A 17,656-nucleotide genomic window follows, 5' to 3' on the forward strand; every position below is an offset into this window, starting at 1 on the left:
TTCACATTAAATTAAATAAAGTTATCTTATAGTTAAAAAAGCATTTTCTGTCTTTACCCGATTTTAGCTTTTCTTGTGCTTAGAATTGACCGTCATTGAGAAAATGAAACAAATCGGCGAATACAAATCACACCGGCAGGCTGCTTTCTGTATTTTTATAGCAATAAAATTATAGATATTTACAGATAGATACTCCAAATATACAATAACGAAGATAACTGATAGATCGTTTATGGTAGGCCCTAGCCTACATATGATATGGTAGGCTATGCAAACAGAGCTAAATACGATAAAGTGAGAAGTAGCCTAATAGTAAATAGTTTAGTGAGTAAAATAAACAAACAGTATACAGCAAATATAATAGAAATGAATATTATATTGATAATAGCATATAGTATAATAATATAATAATAGCAATAGAATATGAAATATCAATTACATAATATAGACAAAAAATAATAATAAGTTAAATAGTGACTATTGAATAGTACAATAAGAACTTGCATACACCTGGAGCCAACTGGAGAGAAAAGCCCAAGACAGGGATGCCTGGAGAGCTCTTGTTGGCGGCCTATGCCCCAGGAGGGGTAGCAGGCATAAGTAAGTAAGTAAGAATAGTACAATAATTAACAGCATAACTATAATAGATTGATAATCGCAAGTGGTATAATAGTATAATAACAAAAATAATAATAGAAAATACAATGTAATATCAATTGCAGAATAATATAGGCCGAGACAATAGCCTCATAAAAATAGTAAATTAAATAGTACCAAATACAACCAGAAACAAATGTTCAGTCTTACTTGTGAAAGGTAATTCACCGAGACCTGTTTTCAATTGTGCGGTGATTTGTAAAGCCACAAACAGCACACGAAGCAGGCATTTTTATCAATTCCCGTTATGACAATTATGGGAAAGTTGACCTCTGCAATATGGCGGCGCCGTTGACGTACGATCCAGCAGCCAGTAGGGCGTCTATATATTTATTATGTCTATGGTTTTGAATGTATATGCTGTTTAATGTTTGATAATTGCGTAATTTTACATTTGCGCAAGCAATCTTCTATCAGTTGTTTCTGCTGCTTCTTCGCCTGTGTTTTGATCCGGAGATTCTGTACTATTTCAGAAGATGCGTAATAGCGCATGGACAGTGAAAACATGGACAGCCTAAAATAGAAAAATGGACTAGACTACACAAAAATTCAGATACTCAGAATTAGGAACATATCTGTTTTCTTTATAAATCAACATTTTCAAACAATATAAGTTTATAAGACTATGTAAAACTATGTGAAAAATGTATTAATAGGCTACTCAATCTCAAAAAGAGTAAACACACAAGCAAAGTATACTTATAATACTTAATAATACTCGATCTAAGTAGATCTCGATCAAAAGATTGACTTCAAGTATATAGGCCAAATATACTTAGACTTTTCTGTCAGTGTAAGTTACGTATACATAAAATGTAGACTGAAAGTATAGGCTATACTTTCTTATTTTTTAGTTTAAAAGACGTGTACTAATAGCACACATGAATAAACTTATTTTTCGTAAGGTAATGCATTTCTCACTTTCCAAACCATACATGCTGTTATAAAAAAGACAAATCAAACATATCAAAGACAAGTTAGGAATTGTTTTTATATGTATCATTGGTATCCACAAAGAGTGATTGAATGTCGCACAATTCTGACAAATTCAATGATGTCACGTCTGTAATGTCTTCAATGGTTTCTTCAATGGTAGTGCTGCAGGCCTTGGTTGGTATTTCCCAATAATTAGACCATTTCTAGCTGCAATCTGAAGCAAATGATACATCTTTTTGACTGGTTATTTTGACTAATGATGATGATGAAACAACATTTGGACACGACTTTAAATTATTGTCTTAGATTTTTATATTTTGTCACGTTGCAACCATTTGTGTTGCAGTCAGCAGCCCTGCACCCCTAGCTAATTTAGTGTTAGGTTAAAAATGTTTAAAAATACTAATGTAACAATAACAAGCGTGAATGTAGCAAAATGTTAAAGAGCTTCCAAGAAAATCATCTTACTAGATACATGCAAATACATTTTTGTAAAGCTTATAAGCAGGAAGTATTGAAAGACAGGAAGTATCTAATGCTTACCATATACAAATGAAATAAAGCTGGTGTCTTTCTGAATGTGTTGTGTATGTATTGAATTACTTATCGGCCTATCATATCATTTAGAAATGTACCGGCACTTAAAGGAAACAGAATGGTTAGTACAAAATTTTATGTAGAACATGTATGCATGCTTATATTTTAGCAAAATAGAGTGAGATGTGGATCATGACAAGATTTGTTGATTTTGACCAAATTATGCTCAATGCATTCAATCATCAATAAATTTAAAACCCCAAATTCTTTGATACCCGGCTCTATATATGTATGTATATGCATTGATCGGTAACATGCTGTTAGATGTATGACCTGTTTTGGTTTTGTTTTATTGTGTTTTGGTTCTGTTTTCCCTATTCCTTTTTGACTGTGTGCCCTATAGCTGTGATTGTAAGCTGACCTATAGTATAGTTTTTCTTGTGTGTGTCAGTTTGTTCCCTTAGTTAGGGGCTGTTTACACCACCCTTTTCAACTAAAAACTTTTTATGCATTTTGGCCATTCATTTACACAACAACAGCGTTTTGGGAGCCTGAAAATGCAAACTTTTGAAAACGGTTTCAAAGTGCAAGCTTTTGATAACGATACAATTATTCTCTGCGTAAACAACAAAAACGTGAATTTGTGAAGACGGTGACGTCATGCTCATGCTTATTACATGTTCAGTCTATAGGCACAAACAACATTGTTGTTTAAACGTAGCTACCCTTAGTTACTGATTATTGCCACCCATGTCTAACGGAGCTCTCTTTTCTCCTGTGTATTTATAATCCTGGTTATGTTCAGTTCTACCAGAATGACTCGGGAGATAAATTGAATAGCTATATACATTTATTGACAGCTCAGCAAGCATAAATTTATGAGTTCTTTGGCGTAGGCCCCGTCCTTAGCGAGCAAAGCGAGGTTAGCCGAATCTGCATGTCCCGCCTGAGATGAAGGCGGGGGCGCAGCCGACCCCCTGGAGGTAAGGAAGGGACCATATTGGTGGTGGTGATGGGAAGGTACCGTCTTGGTGGTGGTTGGGGAGGATGGAGGTGAATGGCAGCGTCAGCATCTGCGAACTCAGACAAGTGTAAGTAGCAATCTTATATACTGTGACTGTTAACACCTGATTGGATAGGGATGAGGTAATACATGGCGCGCTGATTGAGTCTTCCTGACAGAACCTAAGCAAAAAGCTTCCATTTCTCTGTGGTTGTCGTTAATGTAATGTAATCTTGTGAGTGCTACCTGCATACATGACACATGCACAAAAGATAAGATAAAAACAGTAAAGATTTAATAGTTATCAAAGAATTCTGCAAAATCATTAAGCAAAATGGCATTTTAATATACAAAACTTTGGTAGAACCTGTTTGCATTAAATTGTTCTTGACCTTTCAGCTGTGTTACTTATACATTCCTGAACAACATGCAACAGACAAACAATTGTAAAACTTGTTAATGTTCAGTCTTTTCTATAGTCCAGTCAGACTTGGAAGAGAATAAAGAGAAATATCGTTTGTCCAAGAATTGTTTTTTAAAATTTCAGACAGCAGTGGAAAGTCTGTTATCCACAGAATTGGTAATGGAAGTTCTTTGGAAAGCGCTTCGGGTCTCCTCATCAATGGCGCTCTCAATCTTTGACAGAAAGGAATAGCATTTCTTCTTCAAATCCTTGGCCATAAATGCATAGAGGAATGGGTTTATAAAGCTGTTTGCAGTGGCAAGAGTTGCAGATAATTGTTGGGCCGCGTGAAAGATGGCATCGTGTGGAGCATTTTTAGATTTGTTCAACTCTATAATAGATATAATGTGAAATGGCAACCAACAGATGAAAAAAGTTGTAATCAGTAATGTCATGATCTTGTAGGGCTTGGTGGATTTGGACATTTGGTTTGCTCTAAGTTTACAGATCAGGATGGAGTAACAGGTGGAAATGGTCAGGAACGGAATTAAAAAGCCAAAAGTAAAACGCATGAACACGACGGTTCTGTGGTGATCCTCATAGTTGCTATAACATATGACTGTTGATGTTTGATTTGTATTGATTTCTCTGAATTTGGCAGATGGAATGCTAAGCAAAGCAGACATGAACCAAGCCATCACAACAACTAAAGAAGCTTTCTTTGCAGTGCGTTGATTTTGGGCCCAGACAGGAAACTTGACTGTGATGCAGCGATCCACACTAATGATGACCAGGATGAAAATGCTGCTGTACATATTGAGGGTCATGACAAAAGAGTTGAACTTGCACATGAAGAGCCCAAAAATCCAGCTGGCAGTAACTATAGAGCTCATGAGGAAAGGCAGAGTAGCGCAGAAAATGAAGTCAGACAAAGCCAGGCTCAGGTACCAGGTGGTGTTCACAGACTTCTTCATCTTAAAACCAGTAATCCAGATCACAGCACCATTTCCAATGATGCCAAGCAGGAATATGATCACATTAAAAATAACTGTGATTACACATCCTGCTTCCCTGCAGTTTCCAGCATGTAAATTCACAGAAACTGTATTTTCTTTTGAGTAATTTGTAAACTCTTCCAAAGTAGCACTGTAGTCATGATCTGGTTCAGTTGAATCCATTATGCCTTGTTAGAACTGAATAGGAAGTAGAATTCTGTAATGAGAACAACATGCAATTTATCCAAATATATTTAAAGTAAAGCTATTTTGCATGTTTCTAAAAATGAATGCAGTTGCTGAGCAAAAACACCATGACACTTGATTTGCAATTAACTGCCTTTCCCATAATTTCCATCAGGTTGGGGGATATTAAAGAGACTTATTTTTTTTAATCAGTCCTTTTCTGACAGGCAAAACTGGCAGGCCAATAAAAAGCACAACACCTCCAGAATTCTCCCATCACTTCCCTTATTTTTTTTCATGTACTCTTTTGTTCACTTTTCTGTTTATCCTTGTGACTTTAAATTACCTCCGAAGGGTTATTTGTATGAAGGAAATTGCTTAATTTGTTACTTAAAAAAGCTATTTCAGTGTTTAAACCACACAGAACCACAATTTACACAGGAGGCATGTTATTCACATTTGAATTTTAAATGCAACTGACTCACTTTGAAACTTCAACATGTAAAAATTATGACTGACCAGTATAAGTGAGAAGGATGTAATGTTTCTTTTTTTGTATCATATCTGATATCTACAACCTGCAAAGATGTTTGCAATCCTGAATTTTTTAAGTATCTTAGTTGATTCTGTTACAGCATAGAATTAGTCACATGCATCTTAATTCCTTCACGGCTCTCTGTCTTCAGAATGGTACAGAAAACAAGTGTTCATTGCATGATCAAATACAGATAGTGAAGTGTATCTTATTTATCTTTGATGCACTGGCTCATATGCCAAAAAATAACTTACCTCACAAAGAAAGTCTCACAATGCCGTTTACAATGCTTCAGATATGTACTTCTGCTGCTGGGTTGATTTCTAATCTGATAAGTGCAGACTGAGCTACTGGCCAAATATCTTAACACCTAGTTCCTCTGTAAGATGCAAAACATTTTCTGAGAACTGAGACTGTTGACGGCCACACCAGTACCCTATTCGAAGCGGCTCTGATCATCTGATAGTTAAAGACAGGCTGGTTTGAGGTTAAAACCCGCGAATGTAGCACCATTTCAGTGAACAGACCAACACGAGACAAACATTGCCGCCTTTAACATTGTGGGAGGATGCTGAAGTTGGGTATGTTGTGAAGCTCAAATGACAATAATTGCAGTTAAACAAGAGTGTTTATTAGTCACAGAAAAGTTCAGTTAAGTCAATATACAACTGGTTATAAAGATTAAAGAATCAATGTATTCCTTACATCAGGAATCCATTTGCATTGTGCATGATGATGGTTTAATTTACTTACTAATTCACTGAAAATTAGGACTGTAAATCACTTAAATAATTAACTGCAAAGCCTCAAATGAAGCTAATTCAAAGACATTAATGAATACATTATAAAATACATTATTGTGGTAAACATGTAAATCATTATATATATATATATATATATATATATATGTAAAGTGGCGTCAGAAGTCAGTATATTGTTTATTTCCATGTAATGTACAACAATAGGCATATGACTGGCCTAAAATCATGTTGGTCTGTCCTTATGCTTCATTCACACAGGAAGGGTTATTACATTTCGTCTATACACGTGACTTTGGTCAGATATTTTTTGTTGTTGCAGCACATTTTAAGATGAAGTGTCAAGTTAAAAGCAGTTGGTAAAAACGCCAGATCTTGAAATCATTCCAAATTTCATTTCATTTTCGTTTCATTACCCATGTTGATTTTTCACAGATGTTTTAGCTGTATTCAAAATTATGCATTGCATTATGTTTTGTTTTTAGGGTTAAATCATCTCTCAGGACCTGAAGTGTGACAATCACATTGACTCCATATAGTGAAAAAAAAAGCCCAGTAGAGGTTGTACTTCCTTTGCCAGCTGAGGAAGTTCAACTTGCTCACAGTCGCTGCTGATGCAGTTCTACTCAGCCGTCATTGTGTCTGTCCTCTGCACTTCAATAACTGTCTGGTTTATCTCAGCTACAAAATCCGACATAAGAAGACTACAGAGCACTGTTCGGACAGCTGAGAGGTTTATTGGTGCTCCTCTGCCCACCCTCCAAGAACTGTATACATGAGGAAAAGGGTCAGAAAATCACCCTGGATCCCTCACATCCAAGCCACATTCTCTTTGAACCTTTGCCTTCTGACCAGCGCTACAGAGCACCGAGCACCAGAACAACCAGACAAGAGAAAAGTTTTTTCCCCCAGGGAAGAAAGAAAAGTTTCTACCTCATGGACAGTTAAATGTTCTCCCCACTGTGCAATGACAACTATGTGCAATGTCTCTTATATCTATTTCTTATTCCAAGTATTTACCTCTTCTTATTCCATTCCCTGTTAATTCTATAAAATTTGTTTATTTTTTATTTTACTATCTGTATATCTATATGTTGTTGTCTCTGTTTACTGGAAGCTTCTTCTGTCACCAAAACAAAGTCCTTGTGTGTGCAAACATGCTTGGCAATGAAGCTCTTTCTGATTCTGTGTCCATGCCTTTTCATCACTAAAGTAGTTAAGGGCTTGCGCTGGCACAAGCTGTTAGAAAATCTGGCCCTTGTTTTTTTTTGTGTTTTTTTTTTACAATTAATCATACTAAATATGTGCATTAAATCAAATGTGTCAAGCTCCAAAACACCTCACTAAAAGTTTCTAGTAATCCTAAAGACCTTGATTAGTTAGTTCAGGTGTGTTTAATTATGGTTGGAACTGAACTCTGCAGGACAGTTGTAGCCCTCCAGGAACTAAGTTTGACATCCCTGCATTAAATCGGCAGGCCTAATGCAAAATAACGTACTTCTAGTTTATTCTTTAGATATGAGTAGATGCCCTGGCATCCATTGAGCTAGAGCGAGACAGGTAGCGACTGATCGTTCGGCCATCTTCTCCAATTGCATTCTCGATCTTTGATAAGATGGAGCTCCTGAACTTCTTCCTGAAGTCATTGCCCATGAAGACGTACAAAACAGGGTTTAGGAAGCTGTTAGCGGCAGCAACAGTGGTGCCAATGGTCAGTCCGAGAGCAATGACCTCAGTGTTGAAGGTTTCGTTTTGTTCGATTAGCACAAATGTGTGGTACGGCAGCCAGCACAGGAAGAAGGTAAGAATGAGAGCCGTCATAATCTTAAACGGTTTGTTGGACTTTGCCATCTGGGTGGCTCTCAGTCTGAGGATGATGACAGAATAACAAAAGATAATGAGGATAAAAGGCATCACAAATCCAAAAACAAAGCGACTTGTTGCAATGATTTTGTGGCTATACTGGCTGGACGTGTAGTTGTTCATGCATCGGTTTGTGCCTAGGTGATTCTGGACATCACGGAATACAATAGATGGGATACTTAAAGCTGCAGAGATGATCCATGCGAGCACAATTAACACAGAGGCTTTTCCGATAGTGCGATGATTCTGTGCCCAAACAGGAAACATGACAGCGATGCAGCGATCCATGCTGATGATGACGAGGAGGAAGATGCTGCTGAACATGTTGAGGAACATGACAAAGGACGTGAACTTGCACATGAAGAGGCCAAAGATCCAGTCCGCGGTGACGCTGTAGGCAATGTTAAAAGGCAAACAGGCACAGAATATAAAGTCAGATAGAGCCAGGCTCAAGTACCAGGTAGTATTGACTGACTTCTTCATGCCAAACCCTGCAATCCAGATAACCACCGCATTTCCTCCAAGGCCCAGCAAACAGATGATCACATTGATCACCAGCAACACCAGGCAAAGAACTTGAGTGAAACATTTGGTGTGGACTGTCGTGTGGGAAGTAACTCCATCGTAAGTTATATTACTGGAGTTATAATCTATGTAATTATCATAATCCAAAGTTGAATCATAGTTAAATTGAAAATCTGTTGAATCCATTGTAATTTACGTTAATACCCTGAAAGCAGACAACAAAAGATATTTTGTTAGTTAAATTGTTCTTCAAGTATTAATATCAGTAATATCACAGTCACTGCTCCCATATTAATATTGATCAGCAATGTCATTTCAACCTAAAAGTTCAATGTAATTTAATGAAAATTCATTTTGTGACCTTTTAAAAAATAATATAAGTTAGATTAGCAACAAATGATTTGAGAGAAAATTATAACTAAATAAATGAAGTAAAATATTAGTTAAAAAACCCTTGTCATTATGTAAATCAAAATAGATTCAATATTATATAATATATAAATATTATAATAATTATAAGTAGCCTACCTCAGTGGACAGAAACGTTCAAAGGTAAACACTTCACTTCAAAAATGGTTTGGAGTAAATATTCACAAGTCTCGTAAATAACCAGCTTTCTCTCACCTCACCCAAGAAACGGTGTCTCCAGCATTACCTCACCAGCACCTACTTGACATCTGACAACTGTGTCGCTTTTGCATTTATAAAGTACTGCTGTCCTATCCTTCTCTTGAGCAATATTTTGCATGACTGCACATGCTGTACTTCCACAAAACACTTCCAAAAAACAAAAAACTGTTTTTGTTTTCCTCATCAACAAGATCCCCTACTTTCACTTCTTGATTTTGTTCTTCTAGTTTTGCAGAAACAGATTCATAAAAGCGTTGGCCAGTCTACAGTGATCTGACGTAATTCAGTGATGAGATCACCCTGGTCACAGCCTGTAAAGACATAAATAGTCATTTAATTTAAATAGCCACATACCTCCATTGTCATAATAGAAGTTCCTTTTCGAGAACAGTCACTTCGTATTGCGTAGCTAAAATGCAGTGGGGAAACTCATTTTCCTCGAAATATTGAAGCAATAATTTAAAACGCAGTGCAGCTGCACAGTGAAACACAGCAGAGCGTCTAGCTCGCTCATTGGCTGTGCTGTGGCAACTGCATATACAATGGCCCCGCGCCTCAGACGCGCAACCCAACCAAATGACTTGGCGCTGAATAAGTCAGAGCGCACCTAAATGAGCGTGGCCTAAGCCTATAAAGATCTCTCATTTCGACCAAAATATCAGATTTACTCAACTTCAGCGACACTTCATGTCTCTGAGTCCTCACTCAGCACTGCGGGTGCGGTTAGCTCTCTTTCAAGATGGCGACACCACTCTTCCTAATCTTCCTTTCCTGGCGCTACTTCAGCCGCGGTAAAAGATAGCGAGCCCACGCCGGCCATGTCCCCGTGTGCCTCGCTTTCTCCGTCACAATCTTCTCCAGTCCTGTTGACTCAGGCAGACCAGCACCCCTTCTCTTATGCGACGGGCCTCATCTCCCTCGGCGGATCGGATGAAGAGCATGACAGCCTCTCCATTGCTGCGTCTGAGGAGGAATGGTCGGAGGGCTCGGTGGACCCCGCCCTCTCACAGTTCTGTGCTAGCGCTACAGCTAACGTGACCAGGATTGCCGAGGAGCCGCCCAGGAGTCGGCTGGATGGATGGTTTCTGTCAGGGCACCAGCCCTCCGCCACAAACCAGCGCCCTCCTTCCCTGAAGTTCACGACGAACTCGCAAAGTCATGGCGCGGCCATACTCAGCTTGCACGAGCGCTTCCACTTCCGCTACGCTCTCCTCTGTCGACAGCGCAGCGGGAAAAGGATATGAGAAATTGCCGCCGCTCGAGGAAGCAGTCGCCGCCCATCTGAGTCCACCCACTGCTGCTGGCTGGAGATCAAGAGCGGTGCACCCCTTGAAGCCCTGCCGAAACCTCGTCGTGCTCGAGCGCCACCTCTGGTTGAACCTCACAGACATCAAGGAGGCGGACAGAACGGCGCTCCTTGACTCTCCTATCTCCAGCACCGGTCTCTTTGGCCCGGGGATGAAAGGGTTTTCTGAGAGGTTTACTGAGGCACAGAAAACTTCTCAAGCTATGAGACACTTCCTGCCTAAACGCTCCAGTTCTGCTTCGAGTCGCCACAAGAGAATGTCGCCTCCACAGCCAGCGAAACTAGCACCTCAGGTCTCCCAGTCCCGCCCTGCGGCTGATACCCGAAGTTGCTCAAGATCAACTAAACGCAACCCACTGGCCCGGCGCCAGGGCCCCCGACCCTATTGTGTTGGACCATGAGCCGCCGAAGTCCTCCTAGCTGCGGGAAAAAAGAGAGAGGGTCTGAGTCTCGCACTAGTTGGACCACCCTCAAAAAGAGCTTGTCTAAAACTCACAGCTCCCTGTTCAGCTCAGGCGGCTGGAGTTTTTCATACTGTAGTCAATGGGCCCGTTGCGCTGCACGCTCCCCTACAAACAAACGCTGTTTTTACAGCGACCCAAATAAAGCACAAAAAGAGTATGTTTCAAACACACAACACCCAGGTATTAGGTCACAATTCATTAGTCCTGCCATTCGGTCTGTCACTAGCACCCCGTATATTTACAAAGTGCATGGATGCAGCGCTTTCTCCCCTGAGGCAACAGGGAGTGCGCCTGCTGAATTATCTTGACAATTTGCTCGTTATGTCTCAGTCGAGGACCGAATTATTGACACACAGATCCATGATACTCAGCCATTTGGAATGTCTTGGTCTCAGTATCAATTATTCCAAGAGCAAACTGTTACCCAGCCAGAATGTAATCTTTTTGGCCACAGTTATCGACTCCGTAATGATGGGAGTGCAGCTCACACCAGAGCGCGCTCTCTCTATCCAACAGCTGATAGCCTCCTTCAGGGTAGGTGCGCACGTGCCGCCACATCGTCAGTACTCCGAATAGGGTTACTGCATATGCGCCTGCACATTATGGTGAACCAGCACTGTGTGAGAGCTCTGGTCCATTGGAAAGCCCAGAACTGGTACCAGTCGGGTGTAATTATGGGTGTGGCCCAGTGGTGGCTGCTGGTCTTTCAAAGAGGGGAAGCTCTTTTTTTTTTTTAAACTCAACTGTCAGGTGGTTTAAACTGGGGATGGTGAAAGGAGCGAAGACTCGGGTGCAGAGTTGAAGGGCTTTATTTTAATAATAAAACAAAATACAAACAAAAACTACAAACCAGCACAGGACTGCAAACACAAGGAGAATAAATAGGGAGAAAACAAGGCAGGTAACGAGGGAGGACAGGTGGGGCAAAAGAACCAATAATCAGAAAACAAGATGGGAGACACAATCGACAGGAGAGCACATGGCACAAGGAAACACACATGACAAGCCATGTTCTCACAACAAACATGATAAAAAAACAAGCATATTGCCAGTTAAACAAATCACAAGCAATGTGCTCACACAAAATGAGACATGAAGAGCAATGAGAACACTCATAAACCACTTGTTCACACAGAACATGACAAAATGAAAGCACACAGCTAGTGTAAAACACAAGCTGTGTGCTACACAGCACAAGACATGAAAGCACGAGGCCCATGTATACACGAACCGCGTGCTACACACAACACACGCGAACAGAGCGAAGACGAAACCCCGCGCTCACACGGCAAGACAGAACGTCAAGGTTACTGCAGTTTGGGAACAGTAAAAAACACCTCAGCGAGACTTCCGGTATGGCGTCGAGGCGAGTGGCAGTGTAGAACGCGAGCTCCCAGACAAGTCGGTTATACTCCCCTGCTTTATTTAACTTTACGCCGTGTAATTGATGAACAAATATGGAGGGGGAGAAACAACGAAAAGCTAGAAGCAAATCAACTCAAAGACCTGAGAAAAACGAGAGACAAACAAAGGAGAATGATGACGATGACAACGCTGGCGAGAACGAGGCCGCGGATACAATGCAAGCTTGCATCAGCGCTATATATTCTGAAATTAAGGCACTCCGATCTGACGTGAACACCGAACTAAACAACTTTCAAGAGACTCTCTCCAGAGACTGGAAAGCAGACTTGGCAAGCCTGAGTACCAACATCAACCTTAAACTGAACGAAATTGCCAAAGATTTGAAAGACAAGGTGAATAGAGTGGAGGAGGAGTGGAAGAGTGGAACGCGGAGGCTAGAGAGGTGCTAAGCCAAACCCTCGTTTGGCTTAGCAAAAAACAAAAAATGCAAATAAAACTGACAGATCTTGAAGCAAGATCACGACGAAACAATATACGCTTGTACGGGATACCGGAAGAGGCCGGAGATGACAACATACAGGAGGTTGTTGAAAATTTCATCAAGACAGAATTGTCCCTCCCCGATACTGAACTTGGGATTCAGCGTTGTCACAGAGCGCTCGGCCCTAAACCACCACCAAATGCGAATCCCCGATCGGTTGTTTTGTATTTTCTTGAATATAGGATTAAAGAGATAGTCCTTCGGTCGGCATGGAAAAAGAGGGAAGTTTACCTGAAAGGGAGACGAGTGTACTTCGACCAGGATTACCCGGCTGAAACTCAAAAGAAGAGGAAGGCATACACTCCTATCAGGAAATTACTCAAAGAGAAGGGTCTCCGTTTTCAGACACCACCCCCCCGCTTAACTTCGGGTATTTTTTGAAGATGGTTCCATTGTTTATAACAGCGCAACGGAGGCATTGGAGGACCTAAAAAAGAAAGGATTGACCACGGCCAACATCAGAGATGAAGACACTGCCGCATCAACTTCATTGGAGAGGGTGAGTAAAATTTCTTGGGAAATAGCGGGCGCGAAACCACGACACAACCGAGATGGCCATCAAGAGAGGGCACGGAAAAGACTCCAGGATTTCCGCCGGGACACAGGAAAAACGGTTTGACTCTAACTCAGGGTAAATTATCAGTAAAACCGTGACGTCCAAAATCAGCTAAAACAGCAGTTTCATATAACAAGGGTAATGTTAATTTTGCATGCAAGAATTCTGGTATATCTGTGCATGTTCATGCTCAGAGCCTTGTTTTTGGCGTTTTATTATTAGTTGAATTTACGCTATAGCTTGAAAGACCTGTTAAAATGAATAACGTTACAACGTAAATGTCTGGGAGCTGAGGAAAAGACGTGCTCTGATTTATAATATCAGTTTGCACGGGGAAGGCCCTTCGTTAATCGAAGTTTTTCCTTTCCAAATAGAAGTAACTTTGATTATGGAAGTTGTTGTTTCCTCTGATTGTACACTCTTTTATTTTTTCACTTTTTTGTTCTGTGTTATTTGTGTTACAATGTTAAGGTCACTTGGGATTTTTAATAGGATAGTACATCAGAAGTTAAATGTCACAACAAGAATGTAGAATTATTACACTTAACGTTAATGGGTTGCAAAATCCTATTAAACGAAGTAAACTTATAGCTAAGATGAAAAGAGAGAACCAACATATTATTTTTTGGCAGGAGACTCATCTAGTACAAACTGAACATGAAAAACTGAAAAAGTTAGGATTTAGAAACACTTTTTATTCATCGTACACTAAAGGACATGCAAGAGGTGTTGCAATACTGATATCGAATAAGGTGACTTTCCAGGTCTCCAGCCAAATAGCTGATAAAGAAGGACGTTATATTTTGGTGAAAGGGATCCTTGATTCAAAGGAAGTAACATTACTTAATGTTTACAGACCACCAGGAAAAGATAAATTACTAATTATGAAAATATTTGAGCTAATAGCTTCAGAAGTATCAGGCACACTTATATGTGGAGGGGACTGGAATGTACAGCTGCATCCTACCCTAGACTCTTCAAATCCAGCAAAAAAGATAAATTCTGAATCTCTTTATGTTAAAAAAATGCTTAAGGAAGCTGGCATGATTGACATATGGAGGGAACTCCACCCAAGTGGGAGGCAGTTTACATTTTTCTCCCACCCTCATGTAGTCTATTCAAGGGTTGATTATTTTTTCATGCTCCAATCGGACAGGCATAGAATTATAGGTTGTGATATAGGATTTAGAGATGTTTCAGATCGTGCAGGAGTTTATTTGAGACTCCATTTGGATGTTCAATCCAAGAACACCGTCTGGAGATAGAGTATATTAAAAAAGAAATTAAAGAGTACATAGAATTGAATAATAATGAGGAAATGTCATCAAGTGTTCTTTGGGACGCTGCTAAGGCTGTGTTAAAGGCACACTATGCAAGAATTGTACCTTGATATAACAGCTTCAAAGTCATTTCGGTGGTAAACAAACTCATGGTAGGGCGAATCATCCTGGTAATAAAGCTTGGCGGGGTCGCCGCTGGAAAAACCAGCAATGCAAGTTTGAGAGGAGCGCCCCCGACAAATCTCGCGAGAATCACGACTTGTTTTACGGCAACGACGTCACACACATCAACAACCACATGTGAAGCATGAAGACACTTGCGCGCATTTCAGACGTGATACTTGACGATGGAAAAAGCAAAGAAAACGCGGTCGGAAGAGACTTGGAAAAGGAAAAGAGAATCTGACCGCGTGAGGAACCGGAAAAGAGTCCCTGATTCGCCCTCGCTATGTGTGTGCGTGTTGTGTGAGTGAGCGCGAGGGCGGGCGCGGCTGATGAGCTGATCAGCGCCAGCTGTTTTGAATGAGGATGTCCGATATATTGTTTGTTACCTCGTCCTGTCTTTGTCAGATGGTAGTTGAGGCTACCAGGGTTCTACTCACCGTGTTCTCCTGCATTCCACTCCTGTACCATGCTGTGGTTTCCTGAGATTTTCCCGGAGGAATTTCTACCTGTTCCTGCATCTGTGTCTGCCCACTGCGTCCCTGCGTTGCCGAGCCTGAGTCTTCTTCTGTCTGCTTCCATTTTGACCCACACGGATATCTACTATTATGCTCAATAAATTACTGTTTACTCGCAACTGAATCCTTTGACTATTTCCTTGTGACAGTCCCACTCGGTCGGGCTTTCACTAGTTGGCGCGAGCTACGTTAAAAAGCAGCACTTGATTCAACCGCGATGCTGACCTGGCGATCTTGTTGATTAAGTAGCCTAAATCTCTTATTTCTAAACTTGATTGCGTTCTATGTTGTTGCGCTTGCTTGTAGTATGCCATTTTTTTTACGATGCTGTTCATTCATCCATTGTTGATAATTAGACCAGTCCAAAAATGTCCACATATGTCTAGATAGCTATTTACGACAGTGTAAGTGTTCCACAGCGACTATAGGGGTCACTGTTTGACTAAAACACAATTTCTGCATAATGTGCCTTTAAGAGGAAAGCTGTTAAAGTGGTCCTCAAGAAAAAAAAAAGAAAAACAGAAAATATTGTCTGATTTATCAAACTCAATAAAAACACTGGAACAAAAAACATATTGAATTAAATAAACCTCAAATTTTAGAATAAATAAAAGTAAGAAAAAAACAAATAAACGAGATACTTGATAAACAAGTAGAGGTCAAACTTAAACATGTCAAACAGAAGTACTATGAAAATGGACCCAGAGCTAAAAAACTGTTAGCATGGAAACTTCGTAAACAGCAAACTGAAAGGTCAGTTTTCAGAATTAGAAATCCAGAAACCAATGTAACGTGCTATAAAACAGAAGATATATTAAGGTCGTTTGAAACCTACTATAAAAAATTATATTCTCAAACAGAAGCAGCGGACCCTTCCATTATTGAACATTTTTTGGAATCTCTAGACTTACCATCAGTAGGACTTACACAAAACAATCTGGTAACACAAGAAATTACAGAAGCTGAAATTGATAAGGCCATATCAACTTTAAAGACAAATAAAGTACCGGGGGGGGGGGAATTATTAAAACCTATGCTGTTAAAATGTTTTAACCATGTTCTTAAGGGGGGAGAGACGCCAATATCCTGGAAGCAAGCTATCATATCAGTAATACCAAAAGTTGGAAAAGATAAGACGGAATGTGGGTCATATAGACCTATTTCGGTTTTGAATATAGATTATAGACTATATGCTTCGATAATTGCAAAAAGACTAGAAAATATAATTCCTGAGTTGATTGATACCGACCAAACAGGATTTGTGAAAAATAGGCAAACACAAGATAATGTGAGACGGGCATTATTTCTGATTGATAGCATAAGCAAAAGTAACTCTAAATTTCTGGTAATTAGCCTCGATGCCGAAAAGGCTTTTGATTCCGTGTGATGGGAGTTTTTGTACCTGGTACTGCAACGCTTTGGCTTCAATGAAAAGGTTATAGGATGTCTTAAACCACCATATTATTTACGGCACAGGTTAAAATAAATGGTAGTATTTCTAGTTCAATTACACTGGAAAGGGGATGTCGCCAGGGATGCCCTTTAAGTCCCACACTTTTTGCACTATTCATAGAGCCACTTGCTCAAGCAATTAGAGAAGATGTAGAAATACCAGGATTCCAATTTAAAGGAAATGAACACAAAATATGTCTATATGCAGATGATATTCTTATGACAATCTCTGACCCCGACTCCAGTTTACCTAAACTCATGTCATGCCTTGAGCAGTTTGGTTGGTACTCAGGATATAGATTAAATTTAGACAAAACTCAAACCCTCTCTTTTAATTATTCACCACAGGAGAACATACGTAATAAATATAATTTTAAGTGGAAAACTAATATTAAATACTTAGGAGTTATCATACCAAAGAATATGACAAAAATTTACACTATAAATTATGAACCCATAACTAAAGAACTAAAAGCAGATTTGGACAGATGGATGCCCTTACCCCTTGGTTTATATAATCGAATTGAAAGTATAAGAATGAACGTTTTACCACGATTACTAATTCTATTCCAATCGCTGCCTGTAGAGATTCCGAAAAAACAGTTTAATGACTGGAACCGAATGATCTCTAGATTCATATGGAAAAATCAGAAACCTAGGGTCAGACTTAAAACACTACAATTATCAAAGGAGAGAGGAGGACTGTCTCTTCCCTGTTTAGAAGATAACTACAAAGCGGCACAGCTGAAATATCTAGTTTGTTGGTGTAATAATGAGTATGAAGCAAGATGGAAAGAATTAGAATTTAGCCAGCTGGGCATTCCCCTCCCCTCCTTATTGGGGGATAAAACCACTAGGATTAAATACTCTAATGATCTGAGTCATTGGACGATGGATCCTCTCAATATTTGGTTCAAGGAATGTAAAAATTTTAAGCTCGAGAAACAAGCACGGTTGTTAAGATGGGTGGCCTTTGACAATGAT

The 17,656-nt window shown here is 39.8% G+C and overlaps 2 protein-coding genes across 4 annotated transcripts; both read right to left on the minus strand.

Annotated features, from left to right (window-relative positions):
- Positions 1 to 3,406: 3,406 nt before the first annotated feature.
- On the minus strand, positions 3,407 to 5,732 carry LOC130097183 (chemerin-like receptor 1). Its single transcript, XM_056263937.1, has 2 exons — positions 5,507 to 5,732; positions 3,407 to 4,748 (listed from the first exon to the last, which is right to left on the minus strand). Exon 2 carries the CDS (start codon positions 4,712 to 4,714, stop codon positions 3,677 to 3,679), a length of 1,038 nt encoding a protein of 345 aa, XP_056119912.1. The 5' UTR covers positions 4,715 to 4,748; positions 5,507 to 5,732; the 3' UTR covers positions 3,407 to 3,676.
- A 1,768-nt stretch (positions 5,733 to 7,500) lies between these two features.
- Positions 7,501 to 9,091, minus strand: cmklr1 (chemokine-like receptor 1). 3 transcript variants are annotated; one of them, XM_056263938.1, is made up of 2 exons: positions 9,023 to 9,091; positions 7,501 to 8,603 (listed from the first exon to the last, which is right to left on the minus strand). In XM_056263938.1, exon 2 carries the CDS (start codon positions 8,582 to 8,584, stop codon positions 7,523 to 7,525), a length of 1,062 nt encoding a protein of 353 aa, XP_056119913.1. In that variant the 5' UTR covers positions 8,585 to 8,603; positions 9,023 to 9,091; the 3' UTR covers positions 7,501 to 7,522. The 3 variants fall into 3 exon arrangements, with proteins under 3 accessions (XP_056119913.1, XP_056119915.1, XP_056119914.1); XM_056263940.1 differs by having other exon boundaries at positions 9,028 to 9,048; XM_056263939.1 differs by lacking the exon at positions 9,023 to 9,091 and adding an exon at positions 8,927 to 8,962.
- Positions 9,092 to 17,656: the final 8,565 nt, after the last annotated feature.

This window comes from Rhinichthys klamathensis, unplaced genomic scaffold, assembly GCF_029890125.1.
Source record: "Rhinichthys klamathensis goyatoka isolate OS25496 unplaced genomic scaffold, OSU_Roscu_1.1 h1tg000210l_1, whole genome shotgun sequence".
Lineage (NCBI taxonomy): Eukaryota > Metazoa > Chordata > Actinopteri > Cypriniformes > Leuciscidae > Rhinichthys > Rhinichthys klamathensis.